Raw genomic sequence first — 15,420 nt, forward strand, 5'->3', positions numbered from 1 at the left:
GGGTAGCTTTTCCCCTGCCTCTCCTGCTCTCCAGGCTGGGACAGCAATGGCACAGCTCCTGTGTGGGCTCCTTCCTTGGTGCATCTGTGGGTGCTCAAGGAGAGAGCTCAACAGGAGCGGGACAGCCCAAGGAACGTCGTGTTGGAGGCAGCTGCGGGGTGGGGGGGCAGGGATGCCCCCCTTTCTGGCAACGGATGCAGCAAGAAGCGGGCAGGTTCTGGGCAGGTCTGGGGCAGGGTTCATCCAAATCCTTGTTTGGCAAACCTGAGTCCAACCGTGTCGCACCTTGCAACACCAGTGTCTCCTGTGCCAGGGCCAGTGTAAGCCCTGAGCCCACCAGCCTGTCAGTCCCGGCGTTTTGCAACCGGGGCAGCAGGCAGAGCTCCACAGGGAAGCCGGTGCTCAACACACATCTTCCAGCCAGCGCTGGTGGTTCCCGTGGGACCATGCCCCATGCACGCTCTGGGGTGCACGGGGCTGGGTGAGGATGTGGTCGCTGCTCCCTGCCCAGCAGCCCACGCTGCAGGCAAGCAGCTCCCAGGGGGGAAACATCGCTCAAACCCCGTCCTGGGGAGGTGGTACCCGGCTCCTCTGGAGAGCAGGGCTGGATGAGCGGGAGCAGGGTTTGCCTGGGTGGGAGGTCAGCGCTGAGACAGCCAGCCTAGCCAAGGCTCCCGGAGGAGCAACGTGTAGCAAACAAAATGCTTCTCCCTGCTCCTGCCGGACAGGGGGATCTGGGGGGGCCGTGGCCTGTAGCTGTACGGCGGAGCCAGCCTGGATCACCAGCATCACCGCCTGTGCCAGCCCTTGAGGACGTGGCTGTGCTCCCGTGTTGATCCTCTCCGTAATGTTTCCGGTATCGTTGAGTAGAAACAATTTGACCGTAGGGAAAAGAAATTAACGGTGGCCTCGATTGCTTTGTGTTTTGTGTAAACAGCCTCACTGGGTAGAACAAGCTCCTCGTTTAACCTGGAGAGACAACAAGCTCTTGTCTGGGCTTTTGGCCGGCGCAAGGCGGACACACCTTCGTACCTTCCCGTTTGCTTGTCCCTCCTTTCAGGATTTCAGACCGGGAATGGTGCCCGGGGGGACTCCGACCACTGACCCTGCAGTGTGGGGAGTGGGATGGGGGTCTTTGGGCCACGCTGCTCGGGAACCCTGAGGCAGAAGCTACGAGGAAATGTCCAAACCAGGCGCTTTCCTGCATCCCGACCAAGGCTGCATCGTCTGCCCCAGCCGGTCGCAGGGACCCCAGTGCCTGGAGCCCCCCATGGGGGCGATGGCTGGGGAAGGGGCTCCCTGCTGGGAGGGAGGGCTCGGAGCCCCCGGGGCACCGCGGCAGCACAGCTCCAGGGGGGGGTCTGGGCAGTGGTCCCTGGCCAGGGCCCAGCTGGGAGACGTGCTGGGGGGGAGGGGATGCCCCCCGTTCCCATGGGCTGCAGGGCGGCTGCTCCATGCACAGAGCCCGAGCCGCAGTGCTAGGTGCCCGTCCTGGGGCCATGCCCATGCCCGGTGTCGTGCCTGGTGTCGGGGCCAATGCCCGGTACCGTGCCCGGTGGTGGGGTCAGTGCCCAGTGCTGGCGCTGTGCCCAGTGGTGGGGTCAATGCCCGGTGCTGTTCCCGGTGCCGTGCCCAGTGGCGGAGCTGAGTCCGTGCCTGGTGCCAATGCCTGGCGCCATGCCCAGTGCCCGGAGCCGTGCCCGGTGCCGGGGCCAATGCCCGGGTCTGTGCCCAGTGCCTTGCCCGGTGCTCAGAGCCGTGCCCGGTGGTGGGGCCAATGCCCAGGGCCGTGCCCAGTGCCCGGTGCCATGCCCAGTGGCCCGGCCAATGCCGTGCCCGGGGCCGTGCCCGGTGGCGGGACCGATGCCCGGGGCCGTACCCGGTGCCCGGGGCCGTGCCCGGTGGCGCAGCGCAGGCGGGGGGCGGTGGCCGCGCGGGGGCGGGCCCGGGCGGGGCGGGGGAGGTGCCGCCGGGCGGGGCCGCGGCGGGGCCGGGACCGGGGCCGGTGCCCGGCGGTCGCTCCTGGCCGTGGGGTCGCGGCGGCACCAGGTGCGAAGCTGCGCGGCGGCGGCCCCGGGCCGGGCTGAGGCGATGCTGGCGGCCGCGCCCGCCGGAGCCATGTCCCAGCCCGAGGCGGAACGGGCGGGCGGCGGCTCCGCGCCGGAGCCGGAGCCGGAGCCGGGGCCGGGGCTCCCCGGGCGGGCCCCGCACCGCAGCCGCGGCCGGCGGCCCTCGGGGCGCGACTCCCGCCGCGCCTCCTCCCGCTTCAACCGGCGGAGCTCGGCCGAGCTGGAGCTGCTGGGCTACCCGGCACCGGGCGGGGAGCGCGGGGGGTCGCCGCCGCCGCCGGCTGCTGCCGGGCACCTGGAGCCGGAGGAGACGGAGAGCGAGGAGGTGGAGACGCGCGCGGTCGCCACTTCCCCCGACGGCCGGTTCCTCAAGTTTGACATCGAGATCGGCCGCGGCTCCTTCAAGACCGTCTACAAGGGGCTGGACACGGAGACCACCGTGGAGGTGGCCTGGTGCGAGCTGCAGGTACGGCCGGCCGACCCCTGCCCCAGACCCCCGCCTGCGTCCTGTCCCAGACCCCCGTCCCCCTGCCCCAGATCCCTGCCTGTGTCCCAGACCCCTGCCGCCCTGCCCCAGACCCCCGCCTGTGTCCCAGAGCCCCGTCCCCCTGCCCCAGACCCCTGCCTGCACCCCAGACCCCCGCCCCGGGGGAGGGGGCATCAGCAGGGCCAGCTGGACCCTTCTCTGTCCAGTTTCCCTGGCGTGGGCAACCCCCTCCCCTCCCTGCTCTGCGCCGGCCCAGAGCCCCTCTGCCCACCGCTGCCTGCCTGGGCTGCTCTGCAGGACCCACAGGGCATCCCCTGGGGCTGGAGCCCAGCGGGGACCCCAGAGCCCCTGTTTCTGCCAGGGACAGCACCAATGTGCAGTGGCAGGGCAGGGCACCTGCGGCCAGGCTCGGGCTCCCGGCACTGCCCCATGCCCAGCTCTGCCAGTGCCTGGGCACCGCACGGGGCTTTTGGCCTGGACCCAGGATCCCTGCTTAACGCCACTGCTCCTGGCCCTCCTGCCCATCACGTGCTGTTTTCCATTTACCTTCTTGCTGCCCGTGCTATGGAGCACACTGGGGTGCTGGGGTGCCGGCGCTCCCGGTGCCAGTCCCCGCTCGGGGGGTTTACAGGTGGATCTGGGACCGGCTGCCAGGGCTGGGCACTCCAATGCCTGCCAGCCTGCAGCTTTCCCTCCGGAGGGGCAGCAAAGGCAGGGGTGCCCCCTCCGGTGCTGGCCTCTGCACGCGCGCCTGTGCCAGTGCTGGCGCTGGTGCCGAGGTTTGCTCCGATAGCTCTCGGCGTGCCCAGGGGCACGTGCCTGCGGCGAGCCTGGGGCTGGGCGTCAGCTGGGAGCAGGGTACGGTGTGACCTTGGTGTGCTCCAGCAGCTTGACCTTGGCTGAAGTGGTATTTGTGGGCACCCGTGTGTGGTTTCTGTGATGCTGCTAGGGCTCTCTGCTGGGAGCAGCCAGACCTGTGGTTTTCCAGCATCCCCATCTCCTCCCTGCCGTTGCTCTCCTCCATCCCCTTCGCTGCCCAGCAGCAGGATGCTAACAGTGGGATGCTGCAGGCGGCAGTGAAGGTGTTGCCTCCTCAATGCCTTGTCCCGCTTGTTGCTTTTAATGGGCCTGATCTTGTCCGTGGAGGTGCCCAGGGAGAGCTGTGCCGTGGGGCTCCCTTTTCTTCTTGGAGCCCCTGGGGAGGGGCTTTGGTAAAGTCCAAAGTCTCCACCAGGCTCCTGGCTCTGGGATGGCTGCAGTGGCTGGAAGGTCCAAGTCCTTGTTAACACAGAAAAACGTGTCTTGCAAGTTTATTTATTGTCTTGTTCCTAAAACCTTGGTGTGGCTGCCTGGGCTGGGTCCTTGGGGTGGCTGCAGCCCAGCAGTGCAAGAAGAGATCCTGAGATAGTGGTGGGTGATTTCTGGAGGAGCTGACTATGGCCCCTTGGTGCGGAAGGTGAGGTTTTGGGCCTCTGCCTGCTTTCGTGGGTTGCACAATTGCTTCAGCTGGCTGCCGAGCCGGCTCAGCGCTCCTTCCCTCGCACGGCCCCATCCAAATGCTCCTGAGCTCCGTTTGAGTCCCGTGTCCCCAGCAGCACGCGGCGAGGGAAGTGCCAGCGCGCTGCTGGCAGGGAAAGGCTCTCCTTGGCGAGCCCAGGACCTTCTCTGGATGAGTCAGCTGTGCCCGATGCTTCCCACCTGGCTGGCTCCATGTCCCTCCCTGCGGGTGTGAGCCCCTCGTCACAAAAGTGCCCCAGCTCCGTAGCGGGGCTGCCAGCACAGCTTGTTCCCTGCCCTCCTGCTTGTCCCTGTGGCCGGGCTGTGCTGCCCTGCGGGTCCCCGTCCGCATCTCACTGTGTGAGAACAGCTCCTGCCTGTCCGCTGGGGCTGGATGCGGCCCCCGATGCCCACCCTGCAGCCCAGGGCTGGAGCCGCATGCACCCGGGGCTCTGTTTGGCGAAGAGCCGGCAGCGGTGCAGGCAGGGCATGCCTGCAGCCAGCGCGGGCAGCTCTGGGGTCTTGCGAGGTGGCCGTGGCGGGGATGAGGCTGCACCGTCCAGGTGGAGGAAGGGGAGCTGGGAAGCAAAGATGCTCCTGTGCCCCGAGTCCAGCAGGCGCACGCCGGCACTGCTGCCGGCTCCGTGAGCCTGCCAGGCCAGCGCGGGTGGGAGCCATGCACTCGGCTCACGGGGGGCTGGTGGGGGACATGTGTGCCAAGGCCGAGCTCCTGCCAGGACCTGTCAGCATCCCACAGTGTCTGGGAGACTTGGCTCCCCTCTGCTGTCACCCTCCCAGGGCAGCGCAGCCCGGCTGTAGCTGAGCACCCCTCGAGGGTCAGCAGCACAGGCAGCCCCTGCCCTGCTCCTGTGCCTGCCCCCCCCCCCCTCCCAGCCCTCCCCCCGCCCCTCTCCCTTCTCGACGCAGTATTCCGCTCCATCCCACTGACTGCTCTTTATCCAGTGTCTCTTGTCCCAAAATCCACATCCCACGAGGGGCTGGGAGCACAGAAGCAGACTTTTAAAAGTTTGGGTTTTTTCAGCAATCATGCAAAGAATCAGACACTGTGACACAAATATGGGATTTGGAACCGCAAATAAAAATGGTTGTGGTTCTGCCCTTTTAAAAATAGCTTTGTCCTGTGTCTTTCACAGTTCTCCTTTTATTGCCTTTCAATTCTAAATGAATACCTAACCTCAGCTCTGACCTGTTCCGGTCTGGAGAGCCTCATCCAGCTGCTGTGATGGCTTCCGATCCCAAATCCCAGCTCTCCATGCCGTCCTTGCCCTGCCCTTCCCTCCCCAGTGCCTGGTGACCTGGAGGCTACTTTTGCCTTCCTGTGGGACCCCCTTTGGGGACCTGCCCATCCCCATCCCCTCCCCCCCCCCCCCCCCCCCCCCCCCCCGTGCTGCTGCCCCCCAGTCCTGAACACAGCGTCTGTCTTTGCCTCCTGCCTGTGTCCTGCAGCCCTGCCGTGACCTGTTTGTGCTTTCCAGCTTTAGACTGGGACTATTTCTGTTGATAGGTGCTGCGGGCGGCAGGGAAAGAGGAAGCAGGGAGGAAACTGGAGGCCCGGAGCAGGATTGAGCTGTAAATACCTGGCTGTGAGCAGTTTTCCTGTGGGTCCCCCAAGGCTCCCTGCAGGCTAGAGCAGCCTGGGCAATGGGCTCTGCCCAGCCTCCCCCAGCTCCCATGCCCAGGTGGGGGCAGGTAACCTGGGCTGGTGCCCCAGGGGCTGTGGGACACCAAATTCCTTCATCTTCTCAAAATCCTGTCCATCCCGTGCCCAGCCCATCCTGCCTGTGCCGTGGTTGGGGATCCTGCTGCCACAGAGTCTGGCGAGGCCCTGGGGCAGTGTCCAGGACTTCAGCCCCACGTGGGGCCAGGGGCTTTGCCATCTGGGGGATGAGCTGAGGAGACTGAGCGGTGGGGATTTGTTGCATGGGGGTCCTGTGTGCTTGGGAACATGAGTGTGTCTGCGAGCGTGCACGGGGTCACCACTTGCAAAGCGGTGGGGGCAGACCAGTGGGGTGCAGGCACCCACTGCTGCCGTAGTGCCAGCTGCTCTGCCGGGGGCTGGGGGCTCAGGACATCCCTGCAGCTGGAGGTGCTGTGCTCGTGGCTGGAGGGAGGGTGCTGGGTGGTCTCCAGCACTGGCTCTGTGCCCCATCACAGCATCGCTATGAACATCCCTCTGGTGCAGGAGTGCTCTCAGCGCCGCACACGGGGCTTTCGCAGGCTGCTGGGACCCGCTGGCCAGGGCGACGCGAGCCAGGGCCCTGCAGGGGCTGCAGACCCTGCCAAGCGCTGGTGCTTCCTCGCGCTGGCTGGGGAGAGCCTCCTGCCTCGGAGGCGAGCGCCGTCCTTGGCCACCGTGCCTGGCCCTCGCTCCTCCTGCACTGGCCTCGGCTCACGGTGTTGGCTGTGCCGGGCTCCCCGGCAGCCAGCTCCTGGCTCGCAGGATGGGGCTGGACCGCTGCCCACCTAGCTCCTCACCCGGCCCCGTGCCACCATCCCCAGCATCCTCCTCTGCCCAGCGCGAGGTGCTGCTAGGAGAGGACACGGTGTCCCTGCGTGCCGTGCGGGGCGGTGGGGCTCTGCTGGCAGCCATGCCCTCCCTGGTGCCCTGTCCTGGGCTGAGCCGCTCCTCTGGCCAGGCAGGGCTCTGGTCCCCGCTGCTGGCGCTCAGCTGGGAGAGCAGCACCGTGCCCCGGCTGTGGGACCGGCTGCCGCTTTGGTGGTTGCAGGAAGAACGGTGCCGGGGGAGCCCAGCAGGCCTGGTGCAGGCTTGGGGGACGAGCTCGAACCCCCAGGTCTTGCTCCAGGCACCTTGGGAGAGGTGACCTTGTGCTGGTGGTCCTGCCTGGGGTCGGGGGTGGCCCAGTGGGGCTGCGCTGGCACAACCACTCCAAGTGAGGTCCCCTCTCACTGAGCTCAGAGCACTGTGGCTGCCCGTGGCTCCCCTCCCTGCCCATTTTCATAGCCCATGTGGGCTTCCCCCGTGCCCTTGCAAGCTTGTGGGGCACAGTGAAGCCTCCAGGCTCCCTGGGTGGGGAGTGGGGGGCCCGGGGGTCTGAGGGCGGCTGTGGCACTGGGCAGGGCAGGCAGCGTGCCGCTGGGCTGGGGCTTCGCTCGCTGTTTTCCTCCTTGGGTATGAAAGGTCCCATTCATCCTGCTGCAACAGGGCTCAGGTTCTCATCTGGGCTGAGCCGGGTCCCTGAGCGTGTGTTAAAAGCAGAGGGGATTATGGAGCAGCTCCAGCCGGCCGTGGGGCCAGCTGTGATGCAATGAAAATATTACAAAAGCTGCCCGGGCTGATGGATGGCAGCCACTGGGCCAAGGAGCCGAGCATGGCTCTGGCAGCGCCTGGCGGTGGGAGTTCAGTGGCCGCCCACGGCAGCTCCAGTTTCCTCTGCCCTGCCAGCATGGGCTGGACTGGGGTCCCGGCTGGGAGGGTCCCAGGCTGTGCAGCACCGGGCCCCCCGGGATCCCGGGCTGTGGTGGAGTCACTGCTGCTCCGCTGGGTTCCCGGTGGGTCTGGCTGGCCGGCTCCCTCCTTCCTGCGCTACAGAGGCCGTGGACGAGGGTCTGCGTCCTCCCCGTTGGCCCCAGCCCCACTCAGTGCCCTCGGCTTCAATTTCTTCTTTAATTAACTCAAGCAGGAGGAACACGGAAAAACCTGGGCTGGAGCCTCCCCCGCCTGCTTTCCCCAACAAAGGCCTCATTGAGGCTGGTGGCCACCCTGCCACACCGGTGCCCTGTGCTGGGAGCCCCTGATGCCGTGGCGGGGGGCAGGGCTGTCCTGGGGGGCACAGGGGCTGTGTGGGGCACGCTGGTGGGCCCGGCCATCGCAAAGCCCCCGCGTGTCTTCTGGGCTGGGTGCCTGCGGGCTGGGGCACCCCCCTGTCCTCTGGTGGGCACGGGCTGGGGGCTAAGAGTGACGGGAGCAGGGACGGGCAGCACTGGCACGGGGCAGATTTCATGGCAGGGGGAAGTAGCCGGGCTCCTGGGTGCAGCATCTGTCGTGGGAGACCCTGGCCAGCCCTCCCCGAGCCAGGGGAGAGCGGCTCTGCTCTGTGCAGAGTGGTGCCACGCGGGGGCTGGCTGGGTGGGGGGACACCCTGGTCACCGGCAGCCCCAGCCTCGTGTGAGCCCCTGCGGGGGACAGCAGGTCTGACCCCAGATCAGCGCCAGGGCCACAGCAGCCCCTGCTGCCTCGCACACAGGGGGTGGGGATGAGGATGTGGGGGTCACCCCGTAAGCCAGGGCATCCCCTGTGCTTGCCCGGGACCCCACCTGCCCCCCTCACCTCCCCCCTGGCTCCCACAGACACGGAAGCTGTCGAAGACGGAGCGGCAGCGGTTCAGCGAGGAGGTGGAGATGCTGAAGGGGCTGCAGCATCCCAACATTGTCCGCTTCTACGACTCCTGGAAATCGTCCATCAAAGGCCAGGTCTGCATCGTGCTGGTCACAGAGCTCATGACGTCCGGCACCCTGAAAACGTGAGCGGGGACCACCAGGCTGGGGTGCACAGGGGAGGGGAGGGGGTCCCTGCAGTGATGGTGAGGCGAGGGACGGGTCTGCACACACCCCCACACCCCCCAGGTATTTGACGTGGGTATTTGGGTGGGGATGATGGGCTGCAGGGGGGCTCAGGTGGGATCTGGGTGGATGGCAGGGCAGGGCTGGGAGTTGGAGACAGAAATCGGGCATCGCTGGTGTGTGTTTGGAGAGCCAGGAGTTTCACTGGGATGGTGTGGCCTGGGCACCCCAGTGCCATGTGGGGTGGTGGCACTGGCTGCTTGCCCCGGCTGGCTCCCAGTGCTGGGGGCTCAGGGGGCTCAGCTCCTCCTGGGTTGGGTTCTCTGTGCTGCCCCTGCAGAGCCCAGCCGGGAGGGGACCAGCAGCCCCGACTCCAAGATGCTTTTTTGCTGCTCACCCCGCATGGGCACCTGCATCCCAAGGGGCTCGGCATGGTGGCAAGAGGGGGGTGGGCTGGGGCTGGGGGGCTGACCCCCGTGAGTCCGAGCCCCATGGGTTCCCCGGGCAGCTATCTGAAGCGGTTCAAGGAGATGAAGCTGAAGGTGCTGCAGCGCTGGAGCCGGCAGATCCTCAAGGGGCTGCATTTCCTGCATACCCGTTCGCCCCCCATCATCCACCGTGACCTCAAGTGTGACAACATCTTCATCACGGCCCCACTGGCTCGGTCAAGATCGGGGACCTGGGTCTGGCCACGCTCAAGCGAGCCTCCTTCGCCAAGAGTGTCATAGGTGGGGTCCTGGCACAGCTGGGCTTGTGGCTGCGCCATGGGGGCTGCGGGTGGGTCGGTGACCAGGGGGTGCTGAGCCCCACTGCCACCCCCAGGCACCCCCGAGTTCATGGCACCAGAGATGTATGAGGAGAAGTACGACGAGGCGGTGGATGTCTACGCTTTCGGGGATGTGCATGCTGGAGATGGCCACCTCGGAGTACCCCCTACTCCGAGTGCCAGAACGCCGCCCAGATCTACCGCAAGGTCACCTCGGTGAGCAGCCGTGGCCCCGGGCTGGGGGGGGGGGGCACCGCTGGCTGGTGCCACGGGCACGGGAGCCGGGGTGAGGGGGCTGGTTGGATGGATGGATGGAGCTGCCTGGTGTCACTGCTCCCCAAAATGCATTACTGTGCAGGTTATGCATCAGCTCAAATGAGTCTGGGCGGTGAGAGGGTGCAGGGGCCGCGGGGGCTGGGGGGTGCAGCTTGGCCAGACGCCGTGTCCCACGCCAGGTGCTGCCAGCACGTTAACGGGGTGGAACAGCAGAAGGTCTGCTCAGCCACCCCCTGCCTGCGGCACGGCGGCTGCCCCGGCCGGTCCTGGCCGGCTCCTGCCCACTGGGGTGGAAACTCGGAGCCCTGGGGCGTCCCGGCCCCGGCTGCCCGTGCCGGCACGCGTGGCCCAGGCTGCAGGAGCCACTGCTGGGCCCGTGGCACCTCGGGCTGGGAGCCCTGTCCCCACATGTCCCCTGCTGCGGTGGGGCTGTGCCTGGCGGTGCCAGGGACTGCGGCTGCCGGGGGAGCATCCAGCAGCGCCATGGTCCCGCAGAGCCTGGGTGCAGCCCCCGGCCCTGGAACCCAGCGCCGTGGCAGGGTCCGGCACAGGTGGAGCTGACACCCATCACCCCCAGGGCCTGAAGCCGAGCAGCTTCTACAAGGTGAAGGTGCCGGAGCTGAAGGAGATCATCGAGGGCTGCATCCGCATGGACAAGAACGAGAGGTGGGAGGGAGCAGGGGGCCTGGGCGGCAGAGCCCCCCCAGCCCCTGGCCCCGCACTGAGCTGTGCTCCCTGCAGGTACACCATCCAGGACCTGCTGGAGCACTCCTTCTTCCAGGAGGACACAGGGGTGCACGTGGAGCTGGCCGAGGAGGACGATGGCGTCAAGTCTGGGCTCAAGCTCTGGCTGCGCATGGATGACACGAAGAAGTTGCACGGCAAGTACAAGGACAACAACGCCATCGAATTCCTCTTCGAGCTCTACAAGGACGTGGCGGAGGAGGTGGCCCAGGAGATGGTGGGTACAGGGACAGAGGGACCCTTGGTGCTGCAGGGTCCCTATGCCCCAACGTGATGAGCCCCCCCCACCCCCCAGGTGGTCCTGGGCTTTGTCTGTGAGGCTGACTACAAGCTGGTGGCCAAGGCGGTGCGGGACCGCGTGGTGGCCATCAAGCGCAAACGGGAGAAGCTGAAGCGTGCTCAGGATGTGCCTTCGCCTGCGGAGCCGGAGCAGTCGCCGGGTGTCCTGCAGCTGCTGGAGGACCTCAAGTCCCCACTGCCGCCTGGTGCCCCCGCGCCTGCCCTGGCCACTCCTGGCTCCGGGGACTCCGTCTTCAGCAGCCCCTTCCCACCGGAGCCCGAGGAGCCCGAGGCTGACCAGCACCAGCACTTCGCCTACCGGCACACCAGCTACTCCTCAGCCACCTGTGCGTAGGCGCCGGGCAGGGGGACAGCAGGGTGACCTGGTGGGAGGTGGGTGGAGGGTCCCTCCCCAGTTCCAGCAGTGCCGCACACCCAGCCCTGCAGCCATTTCCCAGGGGTGCAAGCCAGGGAGGGGGCTTGCACCGGCTGTGCTCATGCGAGCGTTCCTCCGCAGCTGACGGTGAGACAGATGGCTACCTGAGCTCCTCTGGCTTCCTGGACTCCCCGGACCTGGCCCATCGCAGCTTCTCAGCGGGGGACCCCGCCAGCCCACCACCCAGCCGCCCCCTGCGCTGCTTCCCCACGGTGAGCAGAGCCCTGTGGGGCTGGGGGTCAGGGCAGCCGCGGCACCGGCTCACGCTGTCCTCTGCTCCCCCAGAGCATTGCAGTGCAGCTGCCCACCGAGCGCCTGCCCCCCGCCAGCGGCTTCTCCTCCCCAGTGGACAGGTGAGGCTGGGGGGGCTGGAGGGGGAGCGCAGTGGCTGGGAGCAGCCACGCTGATGCTCCGGTGTTGGGGCTTCCCACAGCTACGCCTCGGATGTGGCGTCCGGCATGAGCGACGGCTACGAGGGGCTCTCGGCCAGCGAGCGGAGCGCCAAGCTGCCGCCCAAGCGGGTCTCGGGGAAGCTGCTGCGGCGTCGAGCCCGTTCCAGGCTGCGTATCACCAACGTGAGTGCCGCGAGTGCCACCCGTGCCGGGCGGGCAGGGTGGGTGTTCCTCGGGCTGAGCCGGCTTTGTCACCCGCAGATCTCTGACAAGAATGACCGAGTGGTGGAGTGCCAGCTGCAGACCTACAACAACAAGATGGTGACCTTCAAGTTTGACCTGGATGGGGACAACCCGGAGGAGATCGCGGCCGTCATGGTGAGCGCGGTGTGGGGGTGAGGGCGGGGGCCTGCCTGGTCCTGCCGGGTGCTGACCGGCCCCCTCCGCCCCCAGGTCCACAACGAGTTCATCCTCATGTCAGAGCGGGACGGCTTCATCCACCGCATCCGGGACATCATCCACCGCGTGGAGACCTTGCTCCGCAAGGATGGACACAGCACCACAGAGCTGCCCAAGACCCCCGAGGCCGAGTGCAGCCCCGTGAGTGCCCAGCCCAGCCTCGGCACCACTGGCGAAGCTGCTGGTGCTGAGTGCTGCTGGGGGTGCTGCCCGGCCCTGGGGAGCCCAGCGGGGAGGGGGCTGGGGTGCAGGGTCCCCCAGCCCCATGCCTGTGGCTCTGGGTCACTTGCCTGCTCTTGGGGTGCCCCCTTGCCCGGCGGAGCTGCTGGCTCCTGTCCCTGCACGTGGTGGGGCTGGGGTGGGGGCCAGCAGGGGCTTGGCTCGGCCTCTCCGGGGTCTCTGCCCCAGCGCTGGCCTTAGCTGCATCCCCCTCGGCAGGTGGACCTGCAGCTGCAGGAGCTCTCCCGCTCCATCTCCTCCTCATCCTCACTCAGCGGTATGTCTCTGCCCCATGTGGACCCTTCCCCTCACCCCCCAGGCCCTGGCTGAGCTCAGAGGGTCCTGTGGGGCACCTCCCGCCCCGGCTGAGCATCGCCTGTCACCCTTGTGCCACAGACCTGGGCTGCACCAGTCCCAGCTTCTCAGTCCAGTCCCCGGCTCTGCCGCTGCTGAGCAGCTCCCCGGCAGAGAAGGACCTCGCCAGCCCCACGGAGCCGCTGGCAGCCCCGGCTGGTGAGCTGCAGCCGATGCTGCCGGGCTCCACCACAGGTACCAGCGCTGGCAGGGCCAGGCACATCCATCCCACCGGCCTTGGCTGGCTCCTTGGTGGCTCGAGGCTCCGAGCTCCTGGGTGGGGGAGCAGGGGGCCCGGGGGGGGCCTGGGGCCACTCCTGATGCTCCTCTCTCCACAGGCTCAATGCAGACTTGGCCCCTGGTCTCAATGGCTCCCTCCTGGCTGACAGCATCGCCGGCATTCCCGCAGACGCCCCCGAGCACCCCAGGGGGGCCTGTCCCACCAGCCCTGCCCCAAGCCCTCCTGTCCCCACTGCCACTCCCCACATCCCCTGTCCCCAGCGAGCCCAGCAGCCCCCTCAGCCCCCCTGTGACCAGCACGCCCTGGTCCCCCACCACCCCCCTCCTGTCCCTGGCCAACGTCTTCTCCCTGGCAGTGATGAGCGTGGCCCACACGCTGCTGCCCGCTGTCTCCTCCATCGCCAGCTCGGGTGGGCACCTCTACCCACCGCTGCTGCCGCGGCCGCAGAGCCTCCTCCTGGGGCCCCCACGCTTCGTCTACCCCGACCCCGCCAGCATGGCCAAGCCATCCCCGGCCTGCGGTGGCACCCTGCAGTCAGTGGCAGCTGATGTCCCCGCTGCCGGGGGACCCATGCCATCCCCTACCTTGGCACTGGCGTCACCGTGCCCTGCTGGCAGCGAGGCTGCAGGGAGTCCCCTGCTGTCACTGAGCACGCCCACACTGCTCAGTCCCCTGCCATCACTGAGCACATCCGCACTGGGGAGCCCGGAGGGCGGCACGGTGAGTGTGGGTGTGGAAGGGGCTCCCCGGGGCTGCTCAAGGTAGGGCTCAGCACCGGGGGGGGGGGGGGGCAGGTTGTCACTGCAGGTGCTGCCCTGGGCTGGGACAGGGAGCCCTGTGGCATGGGGAGCACCTGGGATGCAGGGGTGGCTGAGCGGGTGGGGGGTCCCAGGCCATGGGAGCAGCAGCAGGGGGGGTAGGAGATATGGGGGGACCTTGGGTGGGGCAGCTGACAGCGCTTGGATGTTTTCAGGTGCCACCTGGCTCCCCCAAGCCCAGCCACTCGCTCATCGTCTCGGAGTCACCAGCCCCTGGCGTGCCCAAGGCCCAGCTCTCACCCATCAACGAAGGTGAGGTGGGGAAGGGCCGAGTCTGTGCCGCGTGGCCGTGTTTGCGGTGAGGCACCGCGATGTCCCTGCCAGCCCATGTGCCCCAAACCCCACCAACTGCCCCCTCTCCCCAGCAGAAGCCAAGCCCCAGATCCTGGGCCGGTTCCAGGTGACACCAACCAAAGACCTGGCTGTGAGCTCCCGGGTGCTGGGCAGCAGCGAGGGTGAGCAGCATGGTGCGGAGCCGGCAGCAAGCAGCTCCCCTCTGCCCGCGGCCCCTGACACGGGGGATAGCTCGAGCAGCGACTCAGACTCTGTGCTGGAGATGGCGGAGCAAAACGCTGAGCCTGAGGAGGTGCAGGCTGAGGAGGGCACGGTGCCGCTGGTGGAGAGCGACCAGGAGGGCCCCGGGGAGGAGGGTACAGAGAGTGCGCCGCAGGCGGTGATTAACCAGGTGTGGATGAGCTACCCCCGCAGTTTGTCCTACCTGAGCAGCGACGACACCGAGAGCGAGGACGAGGAGATCTGGGAGGAGCTGCAGAACCTGCGCCAGAAGTGAGTGAGAAGCTCCGTGGCGGGGGTGGAGAGAGGGGTGGGCTGCACGTGGCGGGCAGCACAGGGGACAGGTCTTCCCACCTGCCCCGGGCAGGAGGACGATGCCCACTCCCCGGAGGCCCTGGCATGGCTGGGTGTGGGGCACAGCTCAGCTGCCAGCCCCCATCTCCTCCCCAGGCACCTGGCTGAGGTGCAGCTGCTGCAGAGCGCCCAGAAGAAGGAGATCGAGGAGCTGTACCTGCGGATGGGGAAGCAGCCACCGCTGGCCATCGTCTCCCCCGCTGCCATGCTCTCCAGCCGCCAGCGACGCCTCTCCAAGGGCAGCTTCAACCCCTCCCGCCGCAACAGCCTGCAGCGCCTGGAGCTGGCGCAGCCCCCAGGTGACAGCCCCCGCTGTCCCCACTCCCTCCTTGGGCCCCTGTGGGCTGGGAGGGGTGCTGGGCCAGTCAGGGGTGCCCCCTGCTCAGGGCTGGTCTGTCTCAGCAGCAGGCATCATGCGCCGTAACTCACTGAGCGGCAGCAGCACCGGCTCGCAGGAGCAGCGGCTGAGCAAGGGGGTGACCTTCGCTGATGACTTCGGCCGGATGGTAAGGGGCAGGGGGCTGATCCTGCTGCTGGCACCCCCAGGGTGCTCCCAGCGGTCCCAGCTCACTGCCACTTCTCTCCCCAGTAGCCAGCTGGCCAGGAGTGACTTCATGAACTACCTCAACCAAGTGCCTGCTGCCCTGCGGGGGTCGGGCACGAGCCCCTGCACCCCCCAGGAGGACAGCACCGGCCCCAGGGGCAGCCAGCACCCAGGCCCTGCCTCTGCCCCTGTGCCCCTTGGCCCCGCGCCCGGGTACCTGCTGCCTCTGTATCAGAGGGAGGGCAGGCCTGTCCCACACTTGTCCTCCCATCTCCTCGTGCCCCCCCTGGCCCCCTCCCCACCATTCCCAGCTCCTTTGCTCAAGCCCAGCCCCAGCTGCAGGTCACATGTGACTGCTGCCATCCTTCATGGCTTTACTCTGAGCTGAACCTGCGCAGGCAGAGCAGAATGATCCCCCAGTACCTCCCAG

General features: G+C 67.6%; 1 protein-coding gene across 1 annotated transcript; it reads left to right on the plus strand.

Moving 5' to 3' along the window:
* The first annotated feature begins 1,983 nt into the window (after positions 1-1,983).
* WNK4 (WNK lysine deficient protein kinase 4) lies at positions 1,984-15,074 on the plus strand. The gene is given in 23 exon segments (XM_055789690.1): positions 1,984-2,535; positions 8,383-8,555; positions 9,104-9,240; positions 9,243-9,323; positions 9,418-9,488; positions 9,490-9,525; positions 9,527-9,577; positions 10,215-10,303; positions 10,379-10,598; positions 10,677-11,007; positions 11,178-11,308; positions 11,382-11,449; positions 11,530-11,671; positions 11,750-11,866; positions 11,942-12,088; positions 12,386-12,443; positions 12,563-12,715; positions 12,859-13,481; positions 13,735-13,831; positions 13,945-14,365; positions 14,543-14,745; positions 14,849-14,952; positions 15,036-15,074. Coding segments are annotated over 23 exon segments (3,900 nt in total). The 5' UTR covers positions 1,984-2,091; the 3' UTR covers positions 15,039-15,074.
* Positions 15,075-15,420: the final 346 nt, after the last annotated feature.

This window comes from Falco peregrinus, chromosome 18 (genome assembly GCF_023634155.1).
Source record: "Falco peregrinus isolate bFalPer1 chromosome 18, bFalPer1.pri, whole genome shotgun sequence".
NCBI classification, from domain to species: Eukaryota; Metazoa; Chordata; class Aves; order Falconiformes; family Falconidae; genus Falco; species Falco peregrinus.